The sequence below is a fragment of the Propithecus coquereli genome, unplaced genomic scaffold (genome assembly GCF_000956105.1).
Source record: "Propithecus coquereli isolate 6110/MARCELLA unplaced genomic scaffold, Pcoq_1.0 Scaffold72, whole genome shotgun sequence".
NCBI classification, from domain to species: domain Eukaryota; kingdom Metazoa; phylum Chordata; class Mammalia; order Primates; family Indriidae; genus Propithecus; species Propithecus coquereli.
The window spans coordinates 5,381,756-5,403,190 of NW_012153285.1; the positions used below are offsets into that span (position 1 = coordinate 5,381,756).

The 21,435-nt window shown below is 37.8% G+C and overlaps 1 protein-coding gene across 2 annotated transcripts in view; it reads left to right on the top strand.

Moving 5' to 3' along the window:
- Positions 1–20,848, top strand: part of SRGAP1 (SLIT-ROBO Rho GTPase activating protein 1) — a 279,045-nt gene extending 258,197 nt beyond the window's left edge. For both annotated transcript variants that reach the window (XM_012661554.1, XM_012661555.1), the window contains 6 exons: positions 1,735–1,959; positions 4,825–4,904; positions 13,862–14,042; positions 15,818–15,952; positions 16,237–16,576; positions 20,471–20,848. In XM_012661554.1, coding sequence (XP_012517008.1) covers positions 1,735–1,959; positions 4,825–4,904; positions 13,862–14,042; positions 15,818–15,952; positions 16,237–16,576; positions 20,471–20,848 — 1,339 coding nt within the window. The remainder of the gene's footprint in view (positions 1–1,734; positions 1,960–4,824; positions 4,905–13,861; positions 14,043–15,817; positions 15,953–16,236; positions 16,577–20,470) is intronic.
- Positions 20,849–21,435: the final 587 nt, after the last annotated feature.

A 21,435-nucleotide genomic window follows, 5' to 3' on the forward strand; every position in this document is an offset into this window, starting at 1 on the left:
GAGATGGGTTTAAACTGTGTTTAGGTTAGATGCTGTACGTTTTTACCTTTAAATAAACCCGGTCACCCAGGCAGTGGTAAAAATTCAGAGGCTTGCCTTTGTCCGAACCCCACTACGATGGTGTACCTTGCATTCCCACTGGGCCTCTCCGTGCTGTTCCTACCAAATTTTCTTGACACACCTGAGCAAAACCCATTGTGAACCAATAAACCATAATGGACTAGGGAAGCAGTCTGTTAATTAAGAAAGTTCTCAACCCCTGAATCTAACTCAACATGCACCTCAACAGAATGGCAGATGCACCATGGGTCAGACAGCTGGCATTACTTCTAGTGGATGCCCCCTAGCTGCCCGCATCTGCCTTCATGCAGACGCAAGGGCCCAGCCTCTAGGGCAGGATGCCTGGGACAGGGATTTGGGAAAGAAAGATTAGCTATTGTTTTTTATTGTAAAATCAAAACTTTAAAATAACATTTTTTGCTTTTCAAGCCAGCACTGAATTAAAGATCCAGAAAGATTAACTGTGACTCTCCCCACTGAGCTGAAGTGTGTCTTTTGAAAATTAGATCGTTCTTATTCTGAATCTCCATTTTCAAGATGAGTTCACTTTCAGGATGATCCGTAACATGATCATTTGCTGTTATTGTGAACTTTTTTTTAAGATTGTATGTTTGAGAAATGGCAGAAGGGAAGGACATATGTTAGCTACGAAAATTATGCTTTTGTATTTTCTACTTTCTAGACTATCTTATTTCTGAAAAAGGGGTAAAGTATGTCATGTGATAGCTCAGGTTCTTTGTATCTGTCATCATCTCACAAAGGTAGTTGAGTCTCCTTTTTCTCCTTCCATTTGTCATCTGTTCACCTGGATTTTACATTTCCTTTCAAGATTGACATTCTATACACTGAAAGATAATGTCTCTAAACTCTCCCAAGAACAGCAACTTGCCCTTGTGTTAGAGGCATAGCAATAAAGAGCTGGTTTATTTTGAGTCACCTGTGAAGATATTTCACAAATATCCATTGGATTGAATTTAGAAATTAGTACTAGACAACTGGAAATCTCTCCCAAAGGTTGCCAGCCTAAGATGGAATTAAGAGAATTAAAGATTCTTTTCCCCTTCTCTTGCACATATGATGTCCTTTGAGACACCGGTTGTCACCTCGTGTTGGTAGTTTTACCCAAAAGTAGATTATAAAGCCTGGAGTTGTTACTTACTTCCTTTGAATACTTACAAAGAAAAGGTACTTTGTTTTCTTCTAGGCTTTCTTCCAGATTTATAGGATAAAACTAAAATCTGAGATATTTTTGAGTAGTGGGAAGACAATTTTAAAGACATTCATAAAGCTTTACGTTACTGTCTCTCCCAAATTTGCTTGAGCAGCGTTTAGAGCCTGACCATAAGGTTTACAAATGAAACTCACTCACTCGACCCTGGTCTCCATTGTAGAGGATATTATATTAAACTCCCTCGTGACTTTGAAAAATGCCACTTACTTAAACAAGTATTACTTATATTCCCCTCAGCTCCTAAATAGTTGCAGGTCATAAGTCATTGTACTATCTTTGGAGTTCCCTAAATAGGATGGGATATCATTTTATTCTATTAATAATAATAAAAGCCAAATATGATATTTTAGATCCCCATTTTCAGAATATGAGGTATCTTATTAAACATCTATTTTCTGTTTCCCCCGTGTTTTTTATAATTCATTTCTTGCTTCCCTGTATAGTCTTTCACAGTACAGTGATGAGAACATGATGGACCCCTATAACCTGGCCATTTGCTTTGGCCCAACATTGATGCCCGTCCCAGAAATACAGGATCAAGTGTCTTGCCAGGCTCACGTGAATGAAATTGTCAAAACCATCATTGTCCACCATGAGACTATTTTCCCAGATGCAAAAGAGCTGGAGGGCCCTGTTTATGAGAAATGTATGGCTGGCGATGACTACTGGTAAGTCTAACAATTTTAGTCCTCCTCCCTCCCCACAAAATTGTGGAAATACAGATACCAATTTATTTAGGAAAAAGAATTTCTCATAAGCCACCAATGCTTCCAATTTAGAAAAGAAACAAAGAAGAAGAAGCAGTAACACTTGAGATAAGTTAGAATACTAAGACCCATGGCACCACTCAATTTCATTATGGAAACTCATGTTCATCCCTCTCTTTTACCCAAGGATTACATCTTTTTAGATAAATCTACCCTATCATGGCTTCTGTAGAGAATAAAGGTTTTGATGTTATATAGAACTATATTCATTTTTATTATTACATTAAATCAAGAAAAGATAAGTGATTGAATTGACAGATTTCATTTTTAATTCTGAATCAGAGAGTTTTGATTCCATATAAAATACTTTTAAATTCTCATTTCACAGGAGGCCTGTCAACCAAATGTATTTTCATTCTTACTTATGTTCATTTTCACTCTTACTAATAAATATTATTCTAACCAATTGTAGTAGAGATCATTTTGAGGAAATTTATCATATTAATATATTGTTGGGATAAAAATCTTTTAATATGGCAGTGTGGCCTTCAGTTCTATCCATGTTGCGACAAATTACAGAATTTCATTCTTTTTTATGGCTGAATAATATTCCATTGTATAAATATACATCATATTTTCTTTATCCATTCATCTGTTGATGGACATTTAGGTTGATTCCATATCCTAGCTATTGCGAATAGTGCTGTAGCATACATGGGAGTGGAAATACCTCTTTGATATACTGATTTCTTTTCCTTTGGATATATACCCAGTAATGAAGTTCATTATGGTAAGTGAAATAAGCCAGGCACAAAAAGATAAATATCACACGTTCTCACTCATATGTGAGAACTAAAAAAGTGGATCTCATGGAGGTAGAGAGAATGGCAGTTACCCAAGGCTGGGAAGGGAAGGAGGAGAGGATGAAGAGATGTTGGTTCAAGGGTATAAAAACACAGAAGGAATAAGCTCTAGTATTCTACAGTTCAGTAAAAAATTCACAGTTAACAATAATTCATTGTGTATATCAAAATAGCTAGAAGAGAAGAATTATAATGTTCCCAACACAAAGAAAAATATTTGAAGCCAGATGTGCACCTGTAGTCCCAGCTACTTGGGAGGCTGAGGGTGAGGCAGGAAGATTACTTGAGCCTAAGAGTTCAAGGCCGCAGTGAGCTATGATAACACCACTGCACTCCAGTCTGGATGGATGATAGAGACCCTGTCTCCAAAAAAAAAAGATAAATGTTTGAGGTGATAGATATTCTGTTTACCCTGATTTGATCATTACACAGTATATACAAGTATCAAAATATCATATATACCCCAAATATATATACAACTATTGTATGTCAACAAAAAATAGCAAAGAGGGCTGGCCACAGTAGCTCACGCCTGTAATCCCAGCACTTTGGGAGGCCAAGGCAGAAGGATCGCTTGAGGCCAGGAGTTCAAAACCTCAAGTTCCATAGTATATCCAGCAATTTTACACATGAAATTCAATTCAAAAATATTTACCTGAGGCCAGGGGAGGTGGCTCATGCCTGTAATCCTAGCACTTTGGGAGGCCGAAGCAGTAGGATTGATTGAGGCCAGGAGTTGGAGACCAGCCTGAGCAAGAGCAAGACCCCATCTCTACAAAAAATAGAAAAATTAGCTGGACTTGGGTGTGCCTGTAGTCCCAGCTACTTGGGAGGCTGAAGCAGGAGAATGACCTGAGCCCTGGAGTTTGAGGTTGTAGTGGGCTATCATGATGCCACTGCGGTCTAGCATGGATGACAGAGGAAGACTCTGACTCAAAAACAAAAAGAAATTTACTTGAGTACTTATTATTTACTTGAGTACTTATTATGTACAAAGTCTTGATTGAGCCTGGCTCTGGGAAGGTAAATGAATAAAACTTAGTGCTGCTGAAATACGTAATTTTATTTTCATAGTCATATTTATTTTAGGACCCAATGTCAAAGGTATGTTTAGCATTTCCAAATATTAGGGCTACACCAGTAAACTCTGCTGTCGTGTTCATTTTATCAACAAGCAAGTATGTAGACGTCTAGTCAATATCATTTGATGTATCATATTCTAGGACGTTTTATGGTCACTACTCTTTCCAAACAGGGTAAAAACCCTATGATAGTCTTGCAGCCAGAAACATAAGCTTGACTATGTCCATCTTCTTAAACATAATGTTCTGTAAGGGTATTGCTCATTTTGTGCAGAAACATAACAATATAGAAGTTATCCTCAACCCCCAACACCACAAATATAAATGGGTTTTTGTGGTGACATCAGGTTTGTATTAGAGACCAATGCATTCCATTTATTGGCACACATTTGAGGAGAGGTGGTGGTGGTGTTAGGGATAAGTTTTGAAAAGGGATAAAATCATGATTTTCATATAGATATAAAATGAACGTGTGTCAAGAAAAGTTGGTACAGATGCTACAAGCAGTTCAAAGAAGAAGTCAAAGAACCATCAATTTATAATATAGTAAAGGGATAGTGAAATGAATTTGCAAAAACGGGTGTATCCATAAGGCAATACTTAATTGCACAGAATTATACCAGAATTCAATTTGTATTTGTATTTCTATGGATAAGAATTATTTGTAATGCTATCAGTTTTCTACAAGTTAACTTCTGTCTTTATCGAGTTGTAAAATAACCTAGTCAAAGATGAATGCACATATATATATGTATACACCCATAGGACCAGGTAATCAACAGAAATGCCAGCGTTCCATTGACCGACTATCCAGTGACTCTTTTGCCATTCCAGAGTCTCTCCATTTTGATTTCATATGAATTTCCATTTCCATTCTACAGTGACAGCCCATACAGTGAGCATGGTACATTGGAGGAAGTGGACCAAGATGCTGGGACAGAGCCCCACACCAGCGAAGATGGTATGCCCTGTGCTCATGCTATTATAAAACCTGTCTTTATATCCTGATTATAAACAAGTGCTTGTATTAAAAATTCAGCAGAGGCTAGGCACAGTGGCTCCCGCCTGTAATCCCAGCACTTTGGGAGGCTGAGGCAAGAGGATCACTTGAGGCCAAGAGTTCAAGACCAGCCTGGGCAACATAATAAGACCCTGTCTCTACAAAAAATGTAAAAAATAAAAACAATTAGCTGAGTATGGTGACATGTGCCAGTAATCCCAGCTACTCAGGAGGCTGAGGTGGGAGGATCACTTGAGCCCAGGACTTCGAGGCTGCAGTGAGCTATGATTGCACCACTGCACTTCCTCCTGGGCAACAGAGTGAGACCTTGTCTCAAAAAATAAAAAAATAAAAAAAAAATTCAGTAGGTCCAAAAGAATATTTATAAAATATGTGTAGGGTATAAAAAATATTACAATGAAAACCCTTGGAACCACCACCAAGTTTAAGAAAAAAGGACATATCATTACTTTTGCACTTCCCTGATCCCATTGTCTTACGTAACCCCCAGGGGTAAACCACTGTATGTTTGTGTTTTAAACAGTTTCTTATTTCCTTTCCTATTTTCTTGGTCTTTCTATAAATGGACTCATACTATATATATTTTTCATGAGGTTTTTCTACTAATATTACGTTCCTGAGATTTATCCACACAGTTTCCATGCAGTTATAATTGTTTTATTTTACCACTATATATTAATAATATTCCATTGTATATATCTGTTCCATTCTTGATGAATAATGTGAGGTATTTCTTTTTATATTAAGAACAGTGCTGTACTGTTAGGAACATTTTGAACATGTCTCCTACTACAAATGTACAGGAGTTTCTCTAGGATATATACCTAGGAGTAGTCATGTCTTCAACTTGACTACATATTGCCAAACTATTTTTCTAAATGGTTGTAATAATACAATGGTAATAATACAATTAACAATTGGTTGTAAGAATACAATTAAATAGTTGTAATAATAACACTTGCACCAGCAGCATATCAGCCTTCCATTTGTACATATTCATCAACACTTGATTCTATCAAATATTTTAATTTTTGCTAATATCGTCAGTGTGTAATGGTATCCAGTGATGATTTCAATTTGTACTTCTCTGGTTACTGATGAAGATGCTGTTTTAAAACATAGTGTATTAATGGGAAATTTGAGGTAGAGTTAGGCCAACAGATCAGGAAACAGCTACTGTTGAAAAGATAGTGTTACCCACAGTTCCCAAGAGAAGGGGCCATGCCACAGCACCAGAGGCCACACGGGGAAGCCACAGGATCTGTCAGGAGGCAGAGGGAGAGTGAGGAATTCACTGTAGTTTCCACAGGAAGGAACAGTGAGACAGGGTAAGTGGGTTCAGGGGTGGCTAGTCTGAATCATTTCAGCAGGCTCTGGGGCTTAGAGGCTATCCCGAGTTGTCTGTTACCTGGCCCTGGGGTGATGAGAGCAGGGTAATAGTGGCCTGGAGTGGCGGAGCCGGATAAGAGAGGTTGTTGGCTCCAGTTGGTTGGTTTATATTTGAAAAACAAGCTTGTGGGTAAGTTTTTTCCTCTAGGAATTGGCTAACCCTGGAAAGACAGTCCCTGCAAGGTCAGCAATGCCCCAGATGTCAGACTACAGAAAATGAAAGACATGGTTAGTAAAGATGTATGCATGTTTGTATGCTTAGATATCTTCCTTTTCGAAATTCCTATCAAGTCTTTTGCCCATTTTTATGTTGAGTTTTCTGGGTTCTTTTTGTTTGGTATAGTTAGGTTTGTCTTGGCTTTAGTTTTTCTTATTCGATTTGTAAGAGTTCTTTGTGGGTCTGGATGGGGTTCTTTCTTGGGTATATGGTTTGCAAATATCTTCTCCTGCTCTGTAGCTTTTCTTTTCGTATGCTTTTTTATGTCTTTTGCTAAACAGAAGATCTTAATTTTAAAGTAGTTAAATTTATGAATCTTTTCCTTCATGTGTATTTTATTTTATATCTCCTTTAAGAAATTCTTTTGTGCCCTGAGGTAATGAAAATAATTCTCCCATATTCTCTTACTTCATTTCGTTTTATTTTGGTAAGACCAGTTCACCTGAGATCTAACCTCTTAACAAATTTTTAAGTGCACAAAATGTTATTGTTGACTAAAGGTACAGTGTTATACAGCAGATCTCTAGAGGTGACTCGCTTTACTTGACTGAAACTTTATTCCATTGATTAGTAACTGCCCATTTTCCTTCCCCCCAGCCCCTGGCAACCACCAGTCCACCCTTTAATTCTATGAATTTGACCATTTCATTTACTTCATATAAGAAAACTCATGCAATATTTGTCTTTCTGTGACTGGCTTATTTCACTTAGCAAAATGTTCTCCAGGTTTATCTATGTTGTCACATGTGACAATATTTCCTTCTTTTTAAAATGTGAATAGTATTCCATTGTATGTATATACGACATTTTCTTTATCCATTCATCTGTCCATGGACATTTAGGTTGTTTCCACAGCTTGGCTATTGTGAGTAGTGCTGCAATGAACATAGGAGTGCTAATCTCTCTTTAAGATTCTGATTTCAAGTCTTCTGGATGGATACCCAGAAATGGGATTGTTGGATCATATGGCATTTCTATTTTTAAATTTTGAGGAACCTCTATATTATTTTCCAAAGCAGCTGCACCATTTTGCATTCCACCAACAGTGCACAAGAGCTCCAGTTTCTCCACATCCTTGGCAACACTTTGTTATTTTTTGTTTTGTTTGTTTTCTATAATAGCCAGCCTAACAGGTGTGAGGTGATATCTCATTTGTGGTTTTGATTTGCATTTCCCTGACGATTGTTGAGCATTTTTCATATACGTGTTGGCCATTTGTATGTCTTCTTTGGTCCCATACTCTCTTTTAAATCTTTTAAGGTTTTGCTTTTCACACTTCGGTCTTTGTTCCACCAGGAATTTATTTCGGGTATGGTGTGAGGTAGGGGTCAGTTCATTTTTTCTCCATGTGGATACATAATTGTTATAATTGTCCTGGCATTAATTTTCCTTTTTCCACTGATCCACATCTTTGTCATAAATCAAATGTCTTCTGTGTGTGAATTTCTTCCCAGGCTCTGTTCTTTCCACTAGTCTACTTGTCTATCCCTACACCACTGTCTTAATTTTGATACCTTTTGTAAATCTTCACAGTTGGCGAAACAAGACCTCAGATTTTGTCCTAAATTCTTGGGCCTTTACAGTTCCACTTAAATTTTAGGCTCGGTTTTTCAAATTCTTAAACAAACTCCTAAAAACCTGTTAGGATTTTGATTGCAGTTGTACTGATTCTACATGTATTAATATGGAGAGAATTGATATCTTTTAGAATATTTAATCTTCTACTCCATGAACATATTTTCAGTTACTTAATATCTCCCAATAAACTTTTAGTGTTTCTCCATAGAGACCATTTCCTTTCTTTTTCTAACTTCTTAAATATAATGCTCAGCATTAATTTTTAACATTTTTTTAACATAAATATAAAGCTGTCAGTTTTCTCTTAGTACTACTTTAGATGTATGCACAAATTATTTTCTTCTTTCCTTAAGCTGTGACTAATCTGCTTTAAACACATCCATTGATTTTTTATTTTAATTATTTTTTTTATTTCTACAAGTTGTACAGGGCATTCTTTCTGCTATTTGGCCATTTTTTTTTATAGTCTCTTGTTCTTTACTTATATTATCAGTCCTTTCCAGTGTTTGAAATTATGTGACTGATAATTCTAATATGTCTTCCCAGATTTGTTTTGTTGGCTCTCACTAATTGTCTTATTTTCCAGTGTGTTCATAAATTTTTTACATGTTTCTTGGCACTTCAGGCTCAGTTGAAGGTAGGTTCTTCCAGAGAGCGTTTTCATTTACTTCTGCCTACGACCCAACCAGCCTGGGACAACATTGAATTTTTAGCTTGAGATTTTTCAGAGCACCCAGTTATTGTAAATTTAAATGGCAACCCCAACTGAGAACTGGAATGTGATTGGGATTCTCAGAGATGATTTGTTCCAAGGTTTAAGAGAGATTATTTCCTTAAAGGGAGGTGAAGGGTTCAGGGAGATGGGTACAATCTATGGAGAGGTATGGAGGGTTATAGGGAGAGAAGATTTCTGGAACTAGATGTTCTAGAAGAATTAGCAGTGTTCTGGAAACTTCTAGAACACTAGAATGAAGTTCACTCTGAAACTGAGAATGTGATTCTCTGGGGATGGTGGAGGAGGGGGGAGCCTTAGATTGCTCATGCTGACCAGGCCCTGGATTTAGGCTTTTGTGGAGAAACTTAAAAGCTTGAGTTAACCAGGCTAGGAAAATGCCCATAAGGCAAAATCTGACTCATGTGTTCTACTTTACCTCTCTGGGTTCCTGTTTTCATTGAATTTTTGTTCTGTGGTATTTCTTATTATCTTGATAGCTTATTAATGCAATTACAAAGGTTGTGGATTTTTTAATACAATATTTTTCATTGATTTTTAGCAGAAGGTTAATTAGGGTGTCTAGTGTCCATCATCTGCTAAAGAAGAAAGTTTCTTTGTGCCTTTAAAAAGTTAAGATGAATTGACATTTTCTGAACTTAAGTTAGAAGACATTCTTTAAATTAAGAGCTTCGATTTTTGTGATGTTACTTTTGAAAATCTCTGAATCCTACTCTGCCACCATCTTTTCTTTTGTCTTGGGTTTCCTTGTTTCTCTGTGTGGTTTGTTTGTTTTTCGCTGCTGACTTCTCTTAACTGATTCCTTGCTTTCCCCCGTGGCAAGAAAAGCCAGGACAAAGCCCCAGCCATCTCTCTTCCCAACTTACAGTCTTACCACCGTACCATCTATCAGTTGTTCTTACCTCTTGACTATAAGAGAGAAGCTTTGCTGAGTGCTCTGTGTTTTAAATAACATTTTGATCATGTTCACCTGATTTTGCTAGAAAGAAAAACATTCCTCACAAAGGACAGATATTCTTGCCCACAGCCAACCTCCAAAGTCCTGTAACTAAATTAACTGGAGTGTAGATTATCTTTTTGATCACCCCTGTATTGTATTTTCTTTCCTCTATCATGCTATCACTAGAGAGAGCAGATTTTGTTTCCAAAAGACAGGCTGCCACAGCACAAAACCATCCTCTGCAAGGGCAGTACGGAACAGATCTAGGAGGAAAAGTGTCAGTGACAGGAAGGCCCCAAAGAGAAAATGTGATATACTAACATTTTATATAAAATTACAAGAAATGGAAATGTAAGACTTGACAGCATCAGGCAGTCAGAGAATCAGTTCTGCTGAATTTTCTTCCCTTTTGCACAAAATAATAGCCATGCAGGAAAACTCAGTGATCATCTTACACTCTTTGTATTATGTTATTGATATCAGCAATAGCAGCAATCTCAGAAGTCCCCGCAGGACCTCAGAGGACTGTGAGGCTCTCCGTATGAAAGGGGCGTGGTGTGCTGTGCCCTGACATTGATTTGCTCTCCAATGACTAGACTAAAATGTGTGTAAGTAGCTTACTGATTGACACTTGACTGTGACATGGCTCTCGTGGGAGTAGAAAGAATCATAATAATCATAATAGAAAGAATCATAATAATCATAATAATGAAATTGCTGAGAATTACTAGTTGATGTACTAGGATTACCAATAAAATGTTCTTCTGATTTATCTGGTCATTCTTTCGTAACCTGTCCACACTTGAATAAAATAAGCAAAGTCTGATGATCCTGTTAGTTGTTTCAAAGAGATAGAAGAGATGACGATCAAAGAGTCATGATTATGAAATTATAATAAAATATGTACATTTTTGTTAAATAGTCTTAAAGAGCCGTTGGCCAACATTGATAGCGTATGGTTGAATGGCATTAAAGAACATGAATGATTCTCTCTTTCTTTCTCTTTGACATCATGATGTAGATTGTATACCATATCATGTGCTGGTATCTTTTAAGATTATTACAAAAGCCAAATATAAATATGTGGGTGTGTTCACACATGAATTTGCAAATTATATGTTATAAAGTTCTTTTTCATAAATTAGCATGTCTTCATTCCTCCATGGACATGTTTATTTTTGTACCCAGGAAGAACTGGGGTACAAATTTTGGTGTGTCATCTCAGGTCAACCAGGATTTATTCTTTATCTTCAAGTTTAGAACAAACTATAAAGTCATTCCCTTTAAATGTAAATTTATATTCCCTCCTCTATGAGGCAGACTCATAGATATTTAATAAAGCTGCTATTTATATTATTTTAATAAATTATAATTTTAGGGGGAACACTAGAGTATTAACACGTTCTAAAATTTGTACTCAATTGCTAAAGGACTTAAGCTACTGTTTTAAAAATTATTCTTACACCTACTTTGCTAAGAAATATCCTACTTGCAGATTATAGTATTGTGATTCTGCAATATGAAATATCATTCATCTCAAATATTATCCACTAGCATAAAGATGGGGCATTTTTCTTTGTCTTTATTTAAAATCTTCAGCTGAAATTTACCCAGGTCCTTAATATGAGGTAACACTTAAGCTTTTTCAATATGTTTGTTGGTTTTTATGCTTTTGCCTTATAATGTCCCAGAGAATTCTGAATTCATCAAGTAAGAAAGAAGCCCAGCTGTCTCTCCAAGAAGTTCTTATGCAGTTATCACATATAAGCACAACAGACATTGAAGATATTGCAGTAAACTTTGGAAAGAATAAACTCTTAAATGGGGAGGTTTGTTACCAAGGGAAATAGAAGACAATTTCCTGAAAAATTTTTGACAGATAGGCAGGTTTTAATCTAATATGTGTGCATATATCCTAGAGTATCTGGAAAGTAATACATGCTCAGTTTTTAGCAAATGAGGTGTTGTTCATTGCATAGATATAATTCAATAATCTGGCCCTTTCGGGTTGACAGCAGGGATGAGAATGAGGTGTTGCTGGGAGAGGGGAGGAAAGATCGTAAGGCCTCAAATTGAGGGGCTTTTGCAATAAGCTGAATCACAAAAAAGCACCTCTTATAGTTTAGTTTGTTCCTCTTGTTTGCCTTCAATATTTGTGGTCAGAATTAGATCAGAGCTGAATTCCAGTTCTAAGCCTACAGTTTGGTATCTTTTTTTTTTTTTAACTTTTTATTTTGAGATCATTGTAGACTCACATGCAGTTGTAAGAAATAATACGGAGAGATCTCATATACCCTTTTCCCAGTTTCCATCAGTTATGAAACCATAATATAGAATGATACAATCCATTCACTATATATTTCACCAGTTTTACATATATTCCTTTGTGTGTGTGTTTACCTAGTTCTATACAGTTTCATCGCACATACAGATTTCATCACACAACCATAGCAAGGTTATGAACAGTTCCATGACAAGGACCCTTTGTGCTCCCCATTATACCCATGGCCACTTTCCCCATCCCCTCCCCCACCCCAGCCTCTAGCAACCACTAATCTATTCTCCATCTCTATAATTATGTCATTTGAAGACTGCTATATAAACGGAATTATATGGTATGTGACTTTTTGAGATTGGCTTTTTTCATTCACCATAATTCCCTGGAATATATTTTGAGCCCTAGAAAATCAAATCTCTTAATCTGGTGTTTGCAGGGCAGGCGGGGGGGCTTGTTTTTTCATGTGGTTTTTTGGAGACAGAGTCTTACTCAGTTGCCCAGGCTGGAGTGCAGTGGTGTGATCATAGCTTACTGCAGCCTCAGACTCCTGGCCTCAAGCGATTCTCCTCCCTCAGCCTCTCAAGGCACGGGCCACAATGCCAAGCTAATTTTTTTATTTTTTGTAGAGACAGGGTCTCACTATGTCAACCAAGCTGGTCTTGAACTCCTGGCCTCACCACCTCAGCCTCCCAAAGTGCTGGGATTACAGGCATGAGCCACCACGCCTGGCCTAATCTGGTTTTTTAATTTGGGTAAAGGGCAGTTTAAGACATACTCGTTTCATAGTCAAGATCCAAAATTTGTTACTAATACTACAGAAAAAGTTGTCATTACTGTTGGTAGTAGTTTAAAGATTTTATAGTACCCAAAAAAGCATATGAAGAAATTAAATGTATTCAAATAGTATTTATTACGGTGATTTTACTTGATTTTTTTTTTTTTTTTTTTTTGAGACAGAGTCTCACTCTTTTGCCCAGGCTAGAGTGCATGCCGTGGCGTCAGCCTAGCTCACAGCAACCTCAAACTCCTGGGCTCAAGCAATCCTCCTGCTTCAGCCTCCCAAGTAGCTGGGACTACAGGCATGCGCCACCATGCCCGGCTAATTTCTCTATATATTTTTAGTTGTCCAATTAATTTCTTTCTATTTTTAGTAGAGACGGGGTCTCGCTCTTGCTCAGGCTGGTTTCGAACTCCTGAGCTCAAACAATCCGCCCGCCTCGGCCTCCCAGAGTGCTAGGATTACAAGTGTGAGCCACTACGCCCGGCCTTGATTTTTTTTTTTAAATCAGCTAATAAAGCATGAACTTCCTAGTGTTCTGGGATAGTAGTTTTTTTCCATGTTATAAATGGTATAAACATGTTGCAAGGAAACTCCGTCAATGTCATCCATCAATGTCAAATAATGTTGTAGCAATTGTGGAGGATATTGTAACACAAGGAGAGATTTTATGTATCATATCGCAAAGTTTAAAATATTCTTTATTAGACTGTCATATCTCTAGTAAGAGGCTATGGAAATTGAGATCCAATGTTCAGATTTTTCTTTGCCTGAAAAATTGATGACAGCAAAAGAATGTTTTTCTATGTCTTTTAAAACAACCTCTGTTTTCATCTGCCTTGGTGATTGGTTGATTACTCTGATCAGTCTGCATATGAAAATGGCCTTGTTTATTTCTTAAACTTCATGTAGACCTTTTCAGATAGTGTATCACGCCTTCCTAACAACCTTGTTTGTCTCTGTTTTCTGGTGTGTTCTTTGTAGAATGTGAGCCAATCGAAGCAATAGCCAAGTTTGACTATGTGGGGCGTTCTGCCAGAGAACTGTCCTTCAAGAAGGGTGCCTCCCTGCTGCTGTATCACCGCGCGTCCGAGGACTGGTGGGAAGGCAGGCACAACGGGCTTGACGGGCTTGTGCCCCACCAGTATATAGTGGTGCAGGATATGTGAGTAGTCTCAACGCTGATTGCCCGAGTGCTCCCAATAGAGGACTCCAGCCATTGTTCTTAAACCGACTGTGGTCTCGTGAGAAAGGAGCAAAGGGAATCCAGAGATAAAACTTCCAAACTGGGTACAGTTCTTCACAGTGGCTCTTTGCTAACAGTCCTTCAGGACCAAGAGGTTTGGAACAAGAACTAGTGGGGGACATCTTTTGAAGCTTTCAGATTCTTAGAAAAATAGCCTGTGCCGAGAATGGCTTTAAGATCCTAAGTGATGCTGGTAATTCCAAAAACAGCAGTGCTCGTCTCTTGATGCCTGTCTCCTGTTTCAATTCCAGATTCCCAAGCAGGAGGATACTCACCTAAAATCTAAGGGAATCATCTCTACACTTTTCTTTTTAATTTTGCTGAGGAGAAAACTGTAATTTCAAAAATATTCAAAGACATGGGAAGATGGTCATAATACATTAAATGAAAGAAACATTACAAAATAATATGTACAATATAATCCCTATTTTCTGAGTATAGTATTTCATAATACATTGCCAATTTAAAAGTAGTATTTCAAGGAAAAGAGACATGTACCACACAAAACATATAGTAACTAAATGATTCAGCTTAATTTTAGAAATGTTAAAATGTGTAGCTTAGAATCCAAGAAATGTTATATGTGTGTACATAGACATGTAGTCATTTATCTAAAGTATCTAAATATAAATTGACCAGGTGCAGCAGCTCACGCCTATAATCCTAGCACTCTGGGAGGCCGAGGCAGGTGGATCGTTTGAGCTCAGGAGTTCAAGACCAGCCTGAGTAAGAGTGAGACCCCCGTCTCTACTAAAAAATAGAAAGAAATTACTTGGACAGCTAAAAATATATAGAAAAAATTAGCTGGGCATGGCGGCGCATGCCTGTAGTCCCAGCTATTCGGGAAGCTAAGGCAGAGGATTGCTTGAGCCCAGGAGTTTGAGGTTGCTGTGAGCTAGGCTGACGCCATGGCACTCTAGTCCAGGCAACAGAGTGAGACTCTGTCTCCAAAAAAAATAAAATAAAATAAATATAAATAAATATATTTTATATAAACTATATATTTAAAATATATAAAATAAATACATATAAGTATATAGTCATGTACCAATAATGGTGTTTCAGTCAACAATAAACTACATATACAAGAGTGGTCCCATAAGATTATAATACTGTATTTTTACTGTACCTATTCTATGTTTAGATACACAAATACTTACCATTGTGTTATAATCACCTACAGTATTTAGTACAGTAACATGCTGCACAGGTTTATAGCCTAGGAGCAATAGGCTATACCATACAGCCTGGGTGTGTAGTAGGCTGTACATTCTAGATTCATGTAAGTACACTTTGTAATGTTCACACAACAGCAAAATCACGTAACAACTCATTCTCAGAACATCCTCTTTAAGCGACACGTGACTGTAGTATAAATATAATACTATGCATATGTATGTACACACTCATAGATATGTATCCCAGGCATAGGAAAAAAGGTGTAGAAGGATATTTCCTAAAATTCTAATAGTAGTTGTCTCTGGACGTTATATTAGGGGTGATTATTATTTCTCTATTTAGTAGAGAATAACTGAAATTTCCAATTTACCTACAATGAAATTGTATTGTTTTTATAATGAAAAGAAAAAAATTATATTAGTAAAAGAAAGACTTACATGCATAAATACCATCACTTATTTTTTGTCTCCACTCATCTAGCAAAAGACCCTCATTCTTGACTTTTGCTGTTTTAGGGATGACACGTTTTCAGACACTCTGAGCCAAAAAGCTGACAGTGAGGCCAGTAGTGGGCCAGTCACTGAAGACAAGTCCTCATCCAAGGACATGAACTCCCCAACAGACCGCCATTCTGATGGCTATTTAGCCAGGTAAGTAGAGTCTGGTAATCAGGCTTCTAAACCTCTACTTCCGGCTGGACACAGTGGCTCATGCCTATAATGCCAGCACTTTGGGAGGCCGAGGCAGGAGGGGTGCTTGAGGCCAGGAGTTCAAGGTCACAGTGAGCTATAATGGCACCACTGCAGTCTAGCCTGGGTGACAAAGTGAGACCCCGTTTCTAAGAAAAAATAAAAACAAATAAATAATAAACTCAGCCTCACAGTATTACCCAACTAATAAGCTATTTTCTCTCTATCTTTCTGTGGCCATCTAGACAAAGAAAAAGAGGAGAGCCACCCCCTCCAGTAAGGCGTCCTGGCAGGACCAGTGATGGCCATTGCCCCCTTCACCCCCCACATGCCCTGTCCAACTCCTCAGTTGACCTGGGGTCCCCAAGCCTGGCCAGTCACCCCCGGGGCCTGCTGCAGAACCGTGGCCTCAACAATGACAGTCCTGAGAGGAGGCGCCGGCCCGGCCACGGCAGCCTGACCAACATTAGCCGGCACGACTCCCTCAAGAAGATCGACAGCCCTCCTATTAGAAGGTCCACATCGTCAGGGCAGTACACGGGCTTCAATGACCACAAGCCGCTGGACCCAGAGACCATTGCTCAGGTACAGTGCTTTTAATCGAATGTTGCATTTTAAGCTCCTGGGTATGGCGAAGAGGGTATGAAGTATTTACTTTCTGTAGCTATGTTTTTGTATCGAACCAAGTAAGAAAACGGAAAGGAAATGAGCCCATTTGTTAAGGCCTAGCTGTGAGTCTCTTTTGAGGAACCATTTGTTACTGGGAGGACCCAAGCAGATGAGGTTCATATTGATTTAAACAGACGTGGCAGAAACACAGGACCCAGGACATTCAAGCCCATCATTGGGGAATAACCAGGAAAATTTCGAAAAAGAAGAATAATGAAGAAAGTCTAGCCCTACCAGATCCTAAATGCATTCTAAAGCTAGTAAAACAGACCAATTGATGGAACAGAATGGAGAATCCAGACACAGAAAAAATTTTAGTACAGTATTCCCCCATTATCCATGGGGGATACGGTTCAAGATCCCCAGTGAGTGCCTGAAACCACAGATAGCACCAAACCCTGTATATGCTGTTTCCTGTACGTACATAACCTATGATAAAGTTTAATTTATAAATTAGACACCATAAGAGATTAACAATGATAACTAATTTTAAGGAAGAATAATTTCAAAAATATACTGTAATAAGAGTTATGTGAATGTGGTCTCTTTCTCAAACTACCTTATTGTAGGTAATATTTTCAGACCACAGTTGACCACGGGTAATTGAAAACGTGGAAAGTGAGACCACAGATAAAGAAGAGACTACTTTGTACTATAAAGATGACACTTTCTCAACTTAGGAAATGATGGAATAGTCAATAAGCAGTGTTATCGATAATAGGCCATTTGAAGAATAGCAAGTCTGTATCCCGTGTACCTCCTGAGCACATTTGAGTCTGCACTTCCCAACAGTGACTGCAGAGAGGGGCTGTGTCGTTTTTTTCTAATGATCGGAATTACAAAGTAAAACAATATTAATAAATTTGCCCATTGTTCTACCATTCCCTCTGGTTCTTCTCACAGTGTAGGCCATCAGAAAATATGTTTATAGACAATAATAGAGGAGGTAAATAGATTCAGGGCTTGCCATTTGAATCATCTAAAGCACCTTCCAGCTATCACTGAAGTTTAAAAACTAAATAGATCCAAAAAAAAGAGTGAATAAGAAATGAATGAAACAAACATGAGGAAGTATTAAAGATGGATTATTTTTAATAAAAAGCACCCAAGGAAACCCACCCTGATATGACAAATTTCCAAGCTACTTTGAGTGTCCTAACTAAAAAGAATTTTAGATAGCAAATTAGATTGTGTGAGAAGTGTGATGTGTTTTTAAAAAGATTAAACCAATTTAAATGGACAACAATTTCTCAGCAACAATCAGAAAGGCTTTTGACTGTTTTGTTTTCTTCTACTTAAAGTGCTTTGCAAAGCCCTTTGAGGCATATGTAGAGCCAGTGATATTTTACTATAACTGAATTTAATGACTTGAGAAACTTATAATATCACTACTTGTAATCAGGTGAAACATGATTTGGGTTAAATAGACAGGGATTTAGGTGCTTGGGGGTGGAAAGGCATAATAAGGTCTGTTTAACCCTTTTGTTAGAACCAGGCAAATTTTTTTATTGTGCATTAGGAAAACAAAAACCCAACAAGATAACCAAGCTCTGCACATTTTCTCAGAGGTAAATACTTGTAAAAAAGCAGATCCATATGTTTGGCAGCAAATGGAAATCACATGTGAAAGTAATCACTTGAAAAGTGATGTCATCCACACAAAATGGCTTCCAGCTTGGTCCTTTGTTTATCTTTCCATCTCTAGTCTTCAGATTTTCCCATGAGGACAAGGAAGCACGCCGTCGCAGTGTTCATACAAAAAGCATGCAAATTCTATCATTAAACAAATCAATGGAATCTCTGATGGAGATTTTAAAAAGAAGACAGCGTCCATATGTGATCATCATGTCTTGGTTTATGCATTATTGGAGACTGTGATTTAATATCAGTTCTTGGATTATTCATTTAGCAAATCTTTCTCGAGCACTTACTATATGCCAGGTCTCAAGCTAGGCTTTGTGGACACAAAGATAAACAGTAGCCGCTGCCTCAAAGTGCTTACTATCCAGTGGGGGAGATGGGTACGGAAATCAATGACTGTTGTGCAGTGCTGGGAGGGCGGTGCTCCAGGTGAGGGGAAGGGGCCCAGGAAGGCAGAGAAGAGATATTTCATCCAGACCAGGGTGGGGGTTCTCCCCACCATCTCACCCAACAATTGTTTTTTCGTGTGTGTGATAAAAATCATATAACCAAATTTACCATCTCAACCATTTTTAAATGGTTCAATAAGGTACATTCACATTGTTTTGAAACAGCTCTCCAGAACTTTTTTATCTTGAAAAAAACTGAAACTTTCTATACATTAAACAATTCCCCGTTTCCCCCTCCTCTGACCCTGGGCAACCATCATTCTGCTTTTTGTTTGTATGAATTTGACTACTTATACTGCATATAAGTAGAATCATACAGTATTTGTCTTTTTATAACTGGCTTGTTTCATTTAGCATAGTGTCTTCAAGGTTCACACATCTAGTATCATGTGACAGGAATCGTTACCTGTTTAAGGCTGAATGATATTCAATTGTATTTATATACCACATTTTGTTTATCCCTTCATTCATCAATGGAGCACGCTCTACTGTTTTGAAACAAATATATTGTAACTCCCCCTTTACTAACTGAAGTAAATTGATTGATGATATATCTAATTTGAAAAATATATAAAGTTCTAAACGAAATATAAAAGAAAAATAAAAGGAAATAAGTATTGAAACAAATGTATTTCAGTTAATTATTGACTACATTAGAAGACAAATGAAGTAGTGAAATGGTTTCACCTACATGTATAATTTCCATAACTGTTGCATTTATGGAAATTATATGTGTAGGTGAAAGGTGTTCCCATTAGTAATAGAGTTTTTTCCAAAATGGTGGACAACCCTTGGTCATACAGTTCCAATCAAAGCAAAGAATAACTTATATGGTAGCTATATTTCTGGAAAATTTAACACCATGAAAAAAATATTTTGTATTTATATATTTAAAACAGAGTTAGGTTCTAACTAACTCTTTTTACATAACTAACTTTTTATAATAACCTGAGTTAATAACTCAGGTTTATAACTCAGTTTATAAACTCAGGTTATTATAAACAGAGTTTTCCCCTATACAGATGTCTGGAGGACATTCAAAAGTTGAACAAGATACAGGACAATTCATTGCATTAAACTCTCCAGGGCACTTGCAAGATATCTAATATGTCTGACACCCACCCACCAACTGCCAATAATGCAATGTCATTATTATGACATTAAAAAATACGCATACACACCGTATTACAAAAATACCCTCTAAGGGGAGGTACCACATTTATTGAGATCCACTGGACAGTCACATCAAGGGAAGGCTAAAGCTGAATTTTGAAGAACTTCTAGGAGTTGGCTAAGTGTATAATAAGTACTCAAAAATTATTTGTTGAATGAGTGAATGAAGCCTGATTTTTTTATTCCTATTCATATTTATTTTTTGAGAAATTGTTACAGTATCTAAATTTAAACTTTTACCATAAGTTGAAATAGAATTCTATATCAATAAGTCAGCATGCAAGGCAAAGACTACCAGAAAGCAACCTAGAGCCCTAGAAGGGCAATCATTTGATAAGTGGCTCCGTGAGCCACTACATCTCAGTCTCCTGAACCAAGAGTCAAAATAATTGTGCGAGACAGCACTATGTTTATACACTCTGCTGACTATAAAGTTAAAATATTCGTACTCTTTGTGGGCCTATTTGCTTTGCAATGAAGTATGTGGGTTTCTGTACATTAGTGTTAGTTATCAGTCTGTTCTTTCTTTCTGATTATTTTTCAACAGGATATTGAAGAGACGATGAACACCGCTTTGAGTGAACTACGAGAACTGGAGAGACAGAGTACAGCAAAGCACGCCCCCGACGTGGTGCTGGATACCTTGGAACAAGTGAAAAACTCTCCCATCCCTGCCACTTCCACGGAATCTCTCAGTCCTTTGCACAACGTCACTCTCAGGAGCTCTGAGCCTCAGATTCGACGTAGCACTAGCTCCTCCAGTGACACAATGAGTACTTTCAAGCCTATGGTGGCACCCAGAATGGGCGTACAGCTGAAGCCCCCAGCCCTCAGGCCGAAACCTGCTGTTCTTCCAAAAACAAACCCCACCATAGGACCCGCCCCGCCTTCCCAGGGTCCAACAGACAAGTCTTGCACGATGTAAAAACCAGCTGAGCAAGGTCATAAAGGGAGGTGATTTAAAAAAGAAAACGGATTAGTGACAAAAGTCAACGATCCATAACTTTCCTTAGTTTTGTGCTTATAACTGGAGATCTTTGGCTTTTCTATGTTGTCGAATGTAATGTCTGAGACTAGCTAAATTGACACGGGCATTTGTATTTTGTAATTTTTTTTAATAACTGGACATATCTTATGTCATTTTAAAGACAATAGAAACACTTAGACTTACTTGAAAATCCAATGCTGCACCACTTGTAATGAAGGCAACACTGCTCTCTGCGTTGTACAGTACTTCAGATTTAGTGTAGCCCAGGTGAGTCGGAAATGTCTTGATCCGAAGGCAGGAGAATCCGCATTCCAGGTCTCATTGGTCTCATAACCAGTGTTGGTCTGTGGCACTTGGGGTAAGGGCCAAAAGTGATAATGGCCTTGCTTGGTAGCTGACAGTGAGCACCTCTGATTCTGTGTAGAGCAGAGGTCCAGCTCCTGCTCAAGGCTTGCAATTGTCACCGTGGGATGTTCCCAGTGGGACCTTCGGCCCACGGCTTGAGTGCGTTGGATGATTGCCTC